We start from the raw sequence: 14,861 nt of genomic DNA on the forward strand, positions 1-14,861 counted from the left end.
TTTATGTTACCTACTCAGTTGTTAATGTTTCACTTTATTTTGGTTATCCACATTGCTATAAATATCCCCATCATTTCTCATCTGAAGACTTTATTTTATATATTCTGATGAGCATTTTAAAGTGATAATGAAAAAAAAACAACTTTTAGATTCTACATGCAAACCGTTGGAAGTATTAAACTGAGCACCCCATTGGAATTTCTCACTGACTTTATTTGAAATATGTACTTCTGCTGAGTCAGGTCAGGTAATATTTTTCTTTTCTTCAATTTCTGTATTCTATTCATTTGAATCTGGCAGTTGACCTACCCCTGAAGACAGGAATACAGCACTCAAAATGTTCTTTTATTTTCATATTATTCACGAATATTATCTCAGGATTTTTAAAGAACAAAGGGAAGGAAAGACACAAGGAGATAGTTATGAGAAGCTGCACAAGTTTCATTATTGTGGCACAAATTTTGTTTGGAGCTATTTTTTCCCTCTCCAAAACCACTACAAGTACTTCCAATGTCAAAGTCGCACATGAGTTTATATCTGTGGAGCAACCGCTAAAAAGTCTCGCGATAACAACGTTGACGTTGCGCTCTAGATTAGCAGTAGGGTAAATTTGACCCGATTTTTATTTTAACGGATCGTGTTTCCTTGGTAAACGCTTTACCTGTTATCGGCTGTAAGAGTCTATAATACTAGCTGGGCGGAGGGGGGGAATGAATGAACAAGTCATAAAATGATGGTTCAATAATTAAAAATGTAGTGTAGGAAAAAGCCGGTGAATTCAATCCCGGTATCTCTGCCTGTAAGAACTCGATGAGGACAACTTGCCAAAGAGAGCTACGAGGAGGCGTGGTAGCAAGTGACGTAACAATTACGCTAAATGATAGAGGCTCGTGTGAAGGGCAACTGCTGGCCGAGACCGATAAACCTGGGAGGCTGTCCGGCGTGGTAACCTCGACCCAAAAGTAAAAAGATTTTTTATTTTTTATTTTTTATTTTTAAAGAAGGTGAGCTATTTGGTTACACACATTTTACGTTTAAATTAGTTTTTTTTCCAATTCTTAAATGATAGACTTGGTCAATATGAATGAGTTGGGGTACAGTGTAGCTAATTCCGTTAACTTGCTTTCACGCACATGTATGATATATATCCATACCACTCTTTTTTTTCGCTTTCTAAAGCTGTCGTCTTGTTTAACCGAGCTGCGCGGTTTGGTTTTTACTCTAACGGGATTCCGTCGGAAAATCCTCGGGCTTCACGTGTAGAATTATCACGTTGTCAAAGCAACGGCGGCGCCATCAGGCCGAACGCCGGTAGTCACGTTCGTCTTCCTGCGGCCGGTCTCGGATCCAATCGCTTCAACGGCTTGACCTTCCAGTCTGCCCGGTCACCCGAGTCATTGTGTGTAGACGCCGTTTTCCCAGCCCGATAGAAGGCATCGGATAAGGTATCGCTATAAAGAGGCTCTCTTACGCGTTTTCTTCGGTGTAAGTGAAGCTAAACGGCGGTCTTATAATGGAAATGTCCTGTCCTGCCATGCTGCACATGCGTCGTGGCTGCGGGTAATTTTCGTTCTCCACCTTTACTTGCAAAAGAAAGCGCTCAGAGTCGCAGCAGGTGAATTTGACAAGTAACTGTTTGATTTAGCCTTGCCCTTATCTGAAACGAACAAGTCCTTAATAGATCGAAGTAAACCGCTTTATCTCACGCATTGGAATAGCATTTCTGGCCTGTTATCTTTGGTATTTTTTGCAGTATAAATTAGTCATTGCCCAATGCTTTTTAATGCATGATCGATCCGTGGTACTAAGAATTTTATGCACGTTGGGGCCCCTCATTGGTCCTTTTTGCATTTAAACGTGCAAACCACTTAAAAAATGAAACCTTGTTAAGAGCTAATAGTTAAGGGTGGATGCGGTTCTCACAACCACATCTTCATCTATTCAAATTTCGAAGTGTTTCGAAGCATATTTGTAGACTGCATTTGCCTGCCTCGTCATCCTACGTCCGGCTCTTTCCCATGGGCAACTTGCAGCTCTAGCAATGTGATTATCACATGGTCTGCCACAGCACAATGATTGTATGCACCTAACCCCTCTTTTCCCCCCAGTCCTGGTCTCACTTTATAACTGTTCATTTCTTCTCACCATCTCTTTGCGTGCCCCACCTCCCCCCACATGCACACTATCACTTTCTTTTTGACATTTCTCCTGAGCGAAGGAGAAATGAAGTCTTAATATGAAACTAGCCCCCACCCTCTTTTTTTAGTAACAAAATTGACTTGTCATGTAATTCAATCATTGTCAGTAAAAATGCTTTCACTTCCTGTGTCACTGCATCTTTCCTGTTCAGTAACTAGTTGGACAGGATTTTCCTTTAATTATACGGTATGTTAATGTAGGTCCGGGAACTGCTAACAAAGGCAGGGAACCAAATAATTGGCAGTAAAAAGCAATACCTTCCTCCCAAGAAATCTGAATATATATTTTTAAACGGATGTGTTAGATGAAATCATAGTTTTTTTTTGTTTTTTTTTTCTTTACTGACTTATTAACAATGATGCAAAATATATTTTCACCACTAATTCTGTCTATGCTTTCATTGCAGAGCGGGATGTGCTCATGTACAAACTTTGCAAGGAGATGCTAACAATGTATTTTGTCTAAAAGCTGCCTGAATTAGAGAATTTAAATAATAATATACTATCTTGTCTAGCTAACAAATGCCTGTCTGTGTGATATTAGTTTGTTGATGTTGAGTGATACTCACTATAGTTAAGTCTTTCTGATTTATATTAGTGCTTGTGTAATTATTATGAAATACACAGTCATTGTTCTGGCATTGATACAAGTCTATAATTTTTCTTTTTTGGGGGGAGGGGGTTTTGGTTAATTAATTATCAGTCCAATAATCCCTCGGCCAGCTTTATAATAGGGTTGACTGCCAAATGCTCTCACCCATAAAAGCCCAACAGACCTAGACTGTGCGCGGTTGGCTCAATTTGCAAAGGCATTGGTCCCACGTGGGTGTGACTACTTTCTTACTATCGCCTTTAAACATACATCTCAAAAATTCTGGAGTGGAGATAAAGGGGCTGCTCATGGGGTCACTGGTTACCTTGAGCAGAGGGTCTCCTTGTGGACCGTTTCTTCACTGAATTTGGCCTATTACTGCTACATAAATAGTCCTCTCTAAAATGTTGTAAATGTGATGTTAAGTTATGAACATCTACTGGTTACTTAACTGAAAGAGAAACTAATCAGATTAAAGTATTAGATTTGTCAAGGCTTGGTATGTTTGGTATGTAAGATTATAGATGTAATTTTGTCCACTTTGGTGAGCAATTAGCCATATAAAGCAGCGAAGTCATGAAAAAACATGTCAAATGTGTTGTAAAGCATACTGTGAATCAGACAAATACGAGGCCAATCATTCTTACACTGTGACATTAGAATGTGCTTACTAGTGCTTCTAGGCTGATTTGTACCACTACACAAGGTTATGGTCTTACAAATTCTTGGGCTATCTGGGGTTAAGTCAAGTTCTAAAGTTAGCTGCATTTCATGAGGCCTTGCTAAGCCGAAATGATCTTTGAGCTAAGCTATGGTATGTCTATACCCTCAGTTGTTTTATCAAAGTAGTTTGAGTAAAATAATCTGACTTATCTGCGCAACCTTGGAGGTATGTTAGTTGGAGTTTAGCAAGGCTATTCCTTGGCAAAGTAAATAGGGCAGGCCACTCAGCCCCTTCATTTGTGTCCCCTTGGCATTTGCCCACAGAAGCTCTCCTCACACGAAGTCCAGTGGACCTTGTAAATTGACCCTTTGCGGTAATTAAGTTTTCTGTGTACAACAACTCTGGAGGTCACCTCAGTATATTGTTTGTAAGTTGCAGTCCTTGCTTTACTTTTATTTATTTCATTTGCAGGACTGGTTGCCATTGAAATTATAATGATACAAAAATATCATACTTGAAAAAATGGTCTTTGCTTGAGTGTAGTCCCTACATAAAAATGGTTTGTTTTATTTTGTCCAACATTTAAGCAGTGCAGTATAGTTTAACCTCCTGGGGTCGTGTAGTTTCACAAGATGATTGCTGTGACTTGCTGGATTAACCTACATTTACGGTTAAGTGTTGAGGTTTTATTGTCTTTTTCCTGTCCCAAGGTCCAAAGGTCACAGGGATGCAGAACTTTAATCCTACTCAATCTTGGATTAATGTTTTGAGTTTTTTTTTTTTTTTTTTTTGTTTGAGAAGCTAGTTGGTTTTGGGTTGCAAATGTGAAACACTGCCAACTGTTGAAGAAAATTCTTTAATTAGAGGATTTCACAAACTTCTGTGAATATTCTTTGAATAGGCAGGTCTGTTTTGGGTAGATACATTTTCTTGAAAATGGTGTTGTCCAACACTGGTCTCATCTGACTTTTAAGGGGGACAAAATATTAGAAGAGGATAGATTAGAGTGAGCGGTGTCTTTACTCTGTAAATAATTGCCAACTACTAATGGCAACCTGCCTCAGTTCTTTCTACCCTTTTGAATTTCTTCAATATCAATTGACACATTTTTCTGCACACAAATCCAACTGAAATTACTTTGTTCCTTAACGTATCGTTCCAAAAGGAAGTTCATCTTTTCGTGACATTTTTGCAGTCTCATCACTAAACATACACTTTCACTGAAGAGCTGCTCAGCTTGAAGCTATTGTCAAAAGCTAGATGGGCTGAAGTCTGTCCATCCTGTTTACTTTAGTGGTTACAGCTTCATCATTTTAAATGGTACATTGTTACTTATTAATTGCATTCACTTTGATAATTTCTCCTTTTTTGTTATGAGTTGTTATGAGATTAATATACGAGACAAGCATCCGTTCTTCAAGTTATATTCAAAATACATTTGCGCAATGTTATGCTTTGTCTGATAGCCATATAAAATTATGTGAAACCTTTGGAGGAAATTATATCTTGGGAAAGCAGTTCGGATTACTTGAATACACAGGGATGGGAATTTGGGTTCCTTGTACTTTCCATGGGTAAAGCACTCCATACACACTCTCCTGAGGCTAATCACATGCATATCTCTAGTTACAAATCGAAACATTTAAGAAAATATACAAAATACTTATTTCAGCACCTATGCCTTTAGTAAGGTGGGAAGACTGTTTTTTTTGTATTAAGGTTCAAATTCTCTCCAGTTCACAGGGGTGGTTTTTTAGTTGGCAACTCAAAAGGAAACAGCATAGTTGTTTGGACAAGAGGTGGGACCTGTTCTTATGACAAAACTTTATTCCCAGAATTGAAACAGTACTGCTCTGTGCACTTTGAGGGGATTACATCTTTTTAAATTGTGTTTTTTTTTTTATTTTATTTTATTTATTTTTTTGATCCTAAGTATGTAACATTTGTGTTGTCAAAAGTCTCAAAAAGTGACTTGTAAGTCCATTTTCTTGTCTTACTCAGAAGCAATGGACAAGGCAAGGTCAACAATATCCAAAATTGTGAGTATCATTTTTAATATTTGAACTGTTGTATGAAGAAACAAAAGTATTGTTTAGGATACTAAGTGCTGCCAACCTACTGTGTATTAGTCACACATTCGCTTTTATGATTATTGTATTTTTAAATTCAGTGTATATCAAAGAATCATGTATATGATGTGCTTTCTGTGTGTCCCAACAAAACAATGCACCAATTTTCTCATCTTTGAACTTTTCATTATAGTTTAACGGAGAGCCACACTCCTACACGCGTTTCAACTTGACCCAGAACATGGAAAGCGACAACAGCCAGGTGGAAATGAAGCTGTCGGCCGACGTGGAAGAGGAGGCTGGGGGGAATGGCGTGGGGGACCACCTGAATCACAACTCCCGTGGCAAACCCTTCGTTGCTCCCAAACGTGGATGCACACCCAAAAACCTCTGCTTCTTGGCAGCTACCGTCCTCCTCATTTTTATCATTGGTAAGTTGAATTGGTTGAATGGAGCTGAATAAATTTACAACCGCATCATGAAGTTCCTTTGACCATGTCTTCAGGTGAATCCTTTTTTTGTAGGGGGGGGGGTCTCATACTTATTGACAGTTATAACTTCTTATTGTGCAGAAAGTGAACTGGCGAAAAAACCTTATGTTTACTTTTTGTCCAGCAATTGATTCACTATATTAGATTTATATGATTATGGCTCACAATACATAAGGCCTTTTTCCTGTCTCACACAGACAGTCTGAGACACAAGCCTATTACAACTATAAATTGCTCATTTTGCAGTTCAGGTTGTAATCAGTTTTTTCTTTGGTGCTTTCCTGATATTTGTCCTCTTACAAAGCCTTCTACTACTTTCAGGGTACTTGTTAGGATATCTGGTCCATCGGAGAAGACCCATTGCTTCCAACTGTCCCAACTGTGTGCTTACCTTTGAGAGTTCTGTCCCCCATGAGACTGGTGCGGCCCCACTCATGGACTGGGATGATGTCAAAAGCCTCCTTGCTGAAAATCTGGACTTGTCCAACTTTAGAGAGTCTTCCAGGTGAGTGTGAAGCTGACCCAGAACAAGGAACTTTTTTTTTTTTTTTTTATATATCTTTTACATGGGTTCTCAATCCATACGGATTTATTTTGGATTTAAAAATTTTGAACTGCCATTTATTGTTTTGTTTGCCCCATTCTAGGTATTTTTCCAGTGACGGACACCGAGCTGGTTCGTCAGGTGATGAGATTCTAGGGACTAAGGTGATGGGGAGATTCAGCGAGTTTGGCATGAAAACCTGGACTGACGAGCACTACATTAAGGTGCAGGATGCCCCCAAATCTGGGTCCAACAAAATTGTTTTCAAGAATGATCAAGAGGAGCGTCCAGATGGGTTTCTATCCTATAGTGCCAATGGCAAAGTGACGGTACGCTACATGACCAAATAACATGCAATCAGAATTCAATAACACTGTTAAATATCTAAATCTATCTACCATTTTTTTTCATTCAAACAGGGTGCTGTCCTCTATGCATATTATGGAGAGGAAAATGACTTCAAGTTGCTTAGGGACAAGCATATCGACTTGAACAACAGAGTCATGTTGATCAGAGCTGGTAGGATCAGCTTTGCAGCAAAGGTATTTTTAATGTCAAGTGAGGGCTGCACCTCCTCCCATTGCTGTTTTACTGTCACTCCTTTGCAATTAGTAAAACTCAAAAAAATTAATGAAAATTAATGTCTTCCTGTGTGTTTGTGTGTGTGTGCAGGTGGCCAATGCTGCTAAAGTGAATGCCTCTGCAGTGTTGATCTACCCAGACCCAAACGAACCCACTTCTAGGGACAACATTCAACTCTTTGGACATGTGAGTCTTACATTTACAAGCTTAACAATAGGAGATGAAAATGCTCTGGCCTTAATTTCATTGCTAGAATATTTCTATCAAGGATGTGTTTCTTTGCCAAAAAAACACATGCCCTTCTTGCCTGAAACTGTCTCTAAATACTACGTTTGGTTGGTGAGTGAATGAGAATGAAAAGTGCTGTGTGTGTGGAGTTAATTTTTCTTTTTGGTGTGAATATTTTGCCTTTACTGCCATAACAAGTTGCCTGTACTGCTCCTTTAACATTGGTCTCTCTTTCAAAGGTCCATATGGGTTCAGGTGACCCCTATACTCCTGGCTTCCCCTCCTTCAACCACACCCAGTTTCCTCCTATCCAATCTTCAGGCCTTCCGAAAATCATGGCTCAGACAATCACAAAAAGCATGGCTTCCAGGATTCTCTCGTAAATATCACATACTCATCAGAAACAAATCATGATCTCAACTATTCTTCAACTCCTGCATTTGGTGGCGTATCATAATATGAAATTATTTTGTTTATAGCCAGCTGGCTGGTCCAAGTGCACCATTCGAGTGGACAAGCTTCCACAGACTGGGAGACCGGAATGACACCATCACTGTGGAGGTCAACAACGTTCTGACTGAGAAAAAGATTCACAATGTCTTCGGGGTCATCAGAGGATTTGTGGATCCAGGTATCGTGATATTTTCTCAAAAACCCCAGCCATCATGTTAGAATTACATATCTAATGTATGTTTATTTATTTAAGATCGCTATGTGATTCTCGGTGCCAAGAGGGATGCATGGGGACCAGGTTTTGCATCATCAACTGTGGGAACCAGCACTCTGGTTGAACTGGCTCGTGTCATCTCGAACATGGTAGAAAATGGTAAGCGGTAGCCTTTTTTTAAACAAGGCGCTAACCTCCAGTAAAGTAGCTCTCCACAAAGTCTACTTTTCAGGGTATGAAGAAGTAAAGATACTTGCTATGAATAAGGCAAAAGTGAAAATACCGATTGAACAGTTTTAAAGAAAACCGTAAAGGCTTTGAAATATACCTTAATTTCCGAAATACTGAGTACACCTGAATGGAAGCCGCACTGGCTAAAAGTAAATGTGTACACATAAATGCCAACATTTCTCGATAAACTGTAGGTGTCCATGTTGTAACATGAGATAATGTTGTTTTTTAATTTTTTTTTTTTTTTAAACTTCATTAAATGCATACGGTAACATCCACAAACATGTACTGGAAATACTTTTTCCTGAACATTGCCTTTTACACAGCTGATGAAAGAGATCAATGATAAGTAACACAAGGAAAAGGCCGTCCATCCATTTTCTATCCCCACTTTGTCCTACTCCAGCTAATCGCAATCCTTGTCTTCCTCCTGTGCACTAAAACCATTAGTCATTTTCTTCATTGTTGGAAATAAACAGCCTCAGAATTTGGCAGCATGAAGCTTGTCGGCCCAAAAAATACATAAATTAGCCGCATCATTGTTCAAGCCGCAGTGTTCAAAGTGTGTGTGTGTGTGTGTTTGTGGGGGGGGTAGTGGCTTATTGTTTGCAAATTACGTTTTTTAAATGGTAATGCAGTGATTTCTGCTGGCTGGTCCACAAAATTCAGGCATTTTAGCAATTTGAAGACTAATGTACCTTTTTATTCTCCCCCCTCAATGTACGAGGCAATGTTTACTGTCAGCAGAACTAATTGTCGAAGTCGAACATAAGATAATGCAACTTGTGTGCTCCTCCGTGTCCCTCCTTACTAGCTGTGAATTTACCTGTAGAGGCAGATCTGTCCCTCTACGCAGTAGTACTTATTTCATCTTTAAAATCATTCATTATCATATAATCGTACCGAAATTATTTTGTATATAATCATCAATACAAAAATAAACAAAAAGAAAAAAGGAGGATCTTCTAAATTCAATATTGATTGAAAATACTTTATTAAAATATTCAAAGAAAATAGTTTGGCGGGCCGGATAAAAAAGCAAAACGGGCCGGATGTGGCCTGCGGGCCTTAAAATGCCCGTTAGTACAATCGGTTTCCTGCCCACATAGTTAATGTACATTTGTCATTGCCTCTGCAGGTGGATTTAAGCCCAGGAGAAGTATTATTTTCGCCAGCTGGAGTGCAGGAGAATATGGGAGCGTTGGTGCCACCGAATGGCTTGAGGTGTGAATTGCATGTCTTCCATCTTTGTCATGATAAGCAACTTTTGTTAAAAAAAAAATGTTCCCCCTCTATTGTTTATCTTGTATGCAGGGTTACTTCACTTCTCTAAGTATGAAAGCCTACACCTACATCGACCTGGATGGTATTGTAACAGGTATGCACTGGAGTTCAAAGCAATCACATGGTGTCGGAAAAAAAAAAAAATTCTGTTTGTTCTAATGGTGTTTTTTTTTTTTTTTTGCAAGACAATTCTAATACCAACAAATTTCTCAATGCAAATAAAAACAGTTGATGAAACATTAAGTATCTTAAAAGTACTCCTCATGTAAAATTTCCTGATTAGTGGTTGTATCTGAATAGTATCATGTTTAAAACACTCATTCCAAATACTATTTAGTTATTTACTTTTAAGCCTGCAAAATATTGTGAATATGTCAAGTAATTTGTGAATGTTAACCTCTGTCAGCCAAACTGTACCCTACTTGTACCCTTCTCTGTAACCTTGTTATTCTCCCCCCCTTTCAGGTCGCAGAGAATTTAAAGTATCTGCGAGTCCCCTCCTGCACGCCCTGATTGAAAGCACCTTAAAGGAGGTAAATCCAGTCAAATTTAAGTTCAAGATTTGCTAAAGGATTTTAAGATTTTAATCACTGTTTTCTCCCCAGATAAAAATGCCAAGTTCAGACATATCTCTACTCTCCAATTTTGGAAAAAGCAATTGGGAAACAAATATGTAAGTTTGTCTCTACATCTCAATGGCATCCACACTTTTATCAGTCATTTCATTTATAGCTGGAATATGTAGGCTTGCTGTCATTCTCAAGTCCAATGACCAAGCTTCCTTTAGCAAAGTATGTGTGCGCATAGACACATCTGTATTCTTCATGTTTGTGTTCCAGATTGGAGATGATGAGGATTGATAATGCTGCATATCCATTCCTTGCTGCTTCTGGCATCCCGTCCATCTCTTTCAGATTCACCTCTGGTAATTCAGTAAGTCTACCCGCTGTGCTATGAAATCCAAGAACTATGAACTCACAGCAACCTTGTCCAGTTGGTCAAAGCCTTACTAATATTTGGATGGTGTGCCTTATCAACATGTCTTGGTTGTCTTGCTCAGGATTACAAGTACTTTGGCACGATGCAGGACACCGAGGAGGAGCTTATTACAGCCACATCAGGCCAGCACCTGCAGCTGGCTAAAGTGGCAGCCAGGTTTGCAGGTCATATTGTGCTGAGGCTTGTCCATGACCACCTGCTCAATATGGACCTGATGAAATACAACAAAGTCGTTCGTAGCCACGTGGTTAAAATCAACCAGAGAGTCCAAGCTGTTATACGGGTTTGTTCCAAACGGTCATTTTGGCCTTGTCATTGTTGCCTTAATTGAAGATGAACCTCAATTCACTGTTTAAAGAGTGGTACGGTTAAATGGTTTTAAAATGTTCCCAGATGCAGTCCCAGCGGATTCCCAAGAGTCTGACTGTGCAGTGGTTGATCTCGGCCTCTGGTTCCTATAGCCGTGCCGCTAGGAGTCTGATGTCAGACATTGAAAACAGTAATCTGGAGGACATTACGATGTGCCGCATAATCAACGACCGCTTCATGACGGTAAGACTTTCATCTTTGTTATTTTGCACTTTATTTTCAGAGGCATGTCTATGGAGGTTCTCAATCCTCCAGGTCACGGTGAATGCTTGACCAATCTTATCATGGCAACTGGATTTGATCTCTTGGGGGAAAAAAATCAAGTCACGATAATATTTGACAAGGATTCTCTGAGGCATTTTACAGTAATTTTACCACTATGTTGAAAAAAATAATTGAAATCTTGAGCCACATCAGTAATGTATAGCTTTCTTTCCGACGGCTCATAATTTACATATTAGCTACTTGACATAAAAGCAAAAGCATACTTCCCTCACTGCCCTCTGCTTTTCTGCAGGTGGAGAGGAACTTCCTGTCCCCTTATGTGTCCCCCAGAGAGATTCCTTTCCGTCACATTTTGATGGGCTCCGGACCACATACACTCGACGGGCTATCCAAGCACCTGGAAGCCTTCCAGGTTGACCACCCCGAGGCCGACGCTGACAAGTTCCTTAACCAGTTTGCCCTGACAACCTGGACCATTCAAGGCTGCGCCAACTCCCTGGCAGGGGACATCTGGTCTTTGGATAATGAAATCTAAAATATCTTTCTGGCTTCCCTTGTTTAGTGTTCAACCTAGTATTGCAGCATGAAAACCAACAAGCTGATAATAACAAAAAGCACAAAGGCCTCAAGCATTTTTGAATTGGCTTGGGGGGAAAAAAAAACAAAGACAATATGCAGAGATAAAATGGCTTTAATTATAATGCATAATATACATGAGGTAAATGACTCCTGTCTCTAAAAGCCAACCCATAATTAGAAACTTTCTGCTTTTACACTCAAAAAAATCCTGTGAAAAGTCAGTGTATCAAATCTAGCTTTTGAACACTGAATTGTAATGTGGTGCTATAAATGGCCCACAAAGAATATTATTGGTGCTAGTAACAATTATCTTAAATTGTGTTACCCCAATGGTGCATCTTAAATTGTTGTTGAATCAGTGACTGGTGTGAAAGGATTTTTCAGCATTATCAGGTCCAAATTGCAGCTCAGATTGAAAACACAAAAGGGCATTATAATATAAGCTAGTTACTTTGTGTTTCTGTTTACCATAATGTTACAGATTTGAGCAGCTGTAGCCACCTGTATATCTGAGCCTGTCAGTTTTGGAAACTAAGCTGAGCAGAACATGCCTTTTAACTCCTTTCCATAGATCTAGAAATTGTAGAAGCGACTGCAGATACTTAATATAATCACACAGCTAGAGGTAGGTAAGGGACAATCACCAGTTACGATGCACCTTTCATACTCGCGCTTTTTAGTGGTCTAATTTTCATGAAACAATTTATAAAATCGGAGTCTGTCAACTATTTTGTTTTCCTTCTGACACGAATGGATATAAACCGAAGAAGAGAGCCACTAATCACATGGCACTAATACAGAAACATGCATCTATTTATTGTTAATTTATTTATCAGTGGCAGGGTTCACTATAAATAGTGTTTTTTTTTTTTTTTTTAATTGCCTTTTATAATGTATAATTATCGGGAGCAGTGCCTTCCATAATTATGACAGTTATACTGTCGAAATGACAAAAGCAGCATCTGCTAAAAGAAGTGTACATGTCAACAGCCAGCCAATGCTGAGCACCGCCAGAGCTGGGGGCTTCTAAACTGACACCGGATTGGGCTTGTAAAAGTTTACTCTCACATCCAAACGCATGAAATTGAACGGTGCTCAGCACTGGTTTCTTGAGGCATGTACACTCCTCATCCTCGCGACGTTATCGGGAGCAGTGTCTTCCATAATGCGAAGAAGAAGGTAGTTTTTGCCTACCTGTGTGTCCATATCGGAGGCAGTGCCCTCCATATTTCACTGTAGGGGTGGATGTTTTTATTATCGGGGACAGTGTTTCCCATAATGTTTGTATATATATATATATAATATATTGCTGCACAATGCATCATCATCATCTTCTGCATCTTCACATCCTGTCCAAGATATTTCCGATTTCTCCTACTTGATTGCATTAGAATAGGGCTTGCAATTTTGGAAGGGGTTGGAACAGTCTGAACTATTTGCATGCCTTTTTAGTGTTGGTCTGGTACTCTGTCAGGTGTTTTTTTTTTTGTTTTTTTTTTTAAATCAAGCACTAATATTTTGTCTTGTGCAGTAAATGGTCTTTTGCTTTGAGGAAATCATCAAAATCTCTTTTGGCACCACTTTAGCTAGAGTGCGGTGGCCCAGATGAGATGCCCGCTCCTGAAATATAGTATGTTCATTCTATTTTGACATGACTTGTCAATATGTGCCTTTTTATTTTTTTCTGCCTGTGTCTTCAAGCTGAATTTCCTCTTGCAGTACTTTTGGATTTTTCTGATGGTGTCTGTTTAGTCTTTACATTTCTCTGTAGATGTATTTTCCTCTGGTTGCTATGAAGTTACTGATACAAAGACCTGCCATTCCATTATGGCAAAAGTTGGATAAAGAACATTTAAGAGCGACAAGTGAGTGAGATTTGTGCCCGTTAAATGAAATTGGTCAGACTTTTCCCTCTTAACAATTGATCTTTGTTAAAAATGTCAAATTGTTACAGATTGAAAAATAAATATTTGGTCATTCACTTCCTGCTCTTAAACTGTACACTGCAAATGTTTTTTTTTGGGGGGGGGGTTTGCTGCAATAAAAAACTGATTTAAATAAATGTTTTCCTTTTTTTTACTCTACAGATAACACTTGCGATCACGATTCGGGCTATGTTGGAAATGTAGTCGGTGAGTGCATGTACTAGTGCTTCACCATAATATCAATTTTATGCAAATTTGATTTTCTATTCCTTTTTAATTTTACAGAAATTCTTGCGTTCTTCAAAATCCATCTTTAATGTGCTGGAAAATACAAGATTGTCTGGTTCTGCCTGAACAGAATTTGAATTTTTTTCTTTAAATCTTTTATTTGAAGTACTTATTTTTTTCACCTCTGGGGGACCTCCATGGTGCTTTCAGTACATTTCACCAAATCATTTTGATATTTTCAGTGGGGTATTATTTTCTAGGTAAAGAATCCAAAGGTATTCTCCATTACCCCAGTAAGTTAGTTTCCCTGCAGTCCTGAAAACAGAAAATAATGGAATTCTGTTACATCAACATAGCAACAGTATTGCAATTTACTGACACTGGAATTGACTGACAGCACCAGAGCAAGGAGGTTGCCCAAGCCCAAAAGTTATAACATTTGACCAGAAGATGGAGACAAAGTCAAAAATATTGCCGTATAGCTTTAAAGTTAATAGGCAATATTACAATCCTACAGCATCCACTCTTTATAGAACAACCACTTTTATTTCAGGATTCTGCTTTTTTGAGGTGTTCACGGCACAGTAAAACAACCTGATAGTTACATTATTTCCCGTGGATCTAATCCTCCTCATCGTCTGTCATTTAGAAGAGCGTTTTAAAATTGCTGACAGCTAATGTCCATTTTCAACACAGATCATATCTACATTAAGATCAGTTTTATTATTGGGAAAAAACTGCGTCTTGTTCCTTTAAGAGTGGGCAGAGGAACCTATGGGTTGCCATAGATGTAACATCCAGACAGAGCACTCACTTAGTTGACTGTATCCCCTCAACACCCCCCAAAAAGTATTACGCCAGGAGAAAAATGTGTAATCTCTAGACATTAATGAACAGTATATATTTTTTAATTAATAAAAATAAATAAACATCATGTACCTCTTTAATGAGCTTATTGTTTTTCAATTTCTGCCACGTACATATTT

General features: G+C 38.8%; 1 protein-coding gene across 4 annotated transcripts; it reads left to right on the forward strand.

The window, feature by feature from the left end:
- The first annotated feature begins 882 nt into the window (after positions 1–882).
- Positions 883–13,784, forward strand: LOC147219223 (transferrin receptor protein 1-like). Of its 4 annotated transcripts, none has more exons than XM_086173025.1 (18): positions 883–1,004; positions 5,456–5,493; positions 5,717–5,954; positions 6,336–6,519; positions 6,662–6,887; positions 6,978–7,100; positions 7,231–7,326; positions 7,608–7,747; positions 7,848–7,999; positions 8,075–8,194; positions 9,405–9,490; positions 9,581–9,644; positions 10,016–10,083; positions 10,156–10,223; positions 10,390–10,483; positions 10,611–10,832; positions 10,943–11,101; positions 11,436–13,784. In XM_086173025.1, exons 2-18 carry the CDS (start codon positions 5,461–5,463, stop codon positions 11,676–11,678), a joined length of 2,316 nt encoding a protein of 771 aa, XP_086029151.1. In that variant the 5' UTR covers positions 883–1,004; positions 5,456–5,460; the 3' UTR covers positions 11,679–13,784. The 4 variants fall into 4 exon arrangements, with proteins under 4 accessions (XP_086029151.1, XP_086029152.1, XP_086029154.1 ...); XM_086173026.1 differs by having other exon boundaries at positions 910–1,004; positions 5,459–5,493; XM_086173028.1 differs by having other exon boundaries at positions 944–962.
- Positions 13,785–14,861: the final 1,077 nt, after the last annotated feature.

This window comes from Fistularia commersonii, chromosome 25 (genome assembly GCF_037954325.1).
Source record: "Fistularia commersonii isolate RoL2024-O1a breed Wild chromosome 25, RoL_Fcom_v1.0, whole genome shotgun sequence".
NCBI lineage: Eukaryota > Metazoa > Chordata > Actinopteri > Syngnathiformes > Fistulariidae > Fistularia > Fistularia commersonii.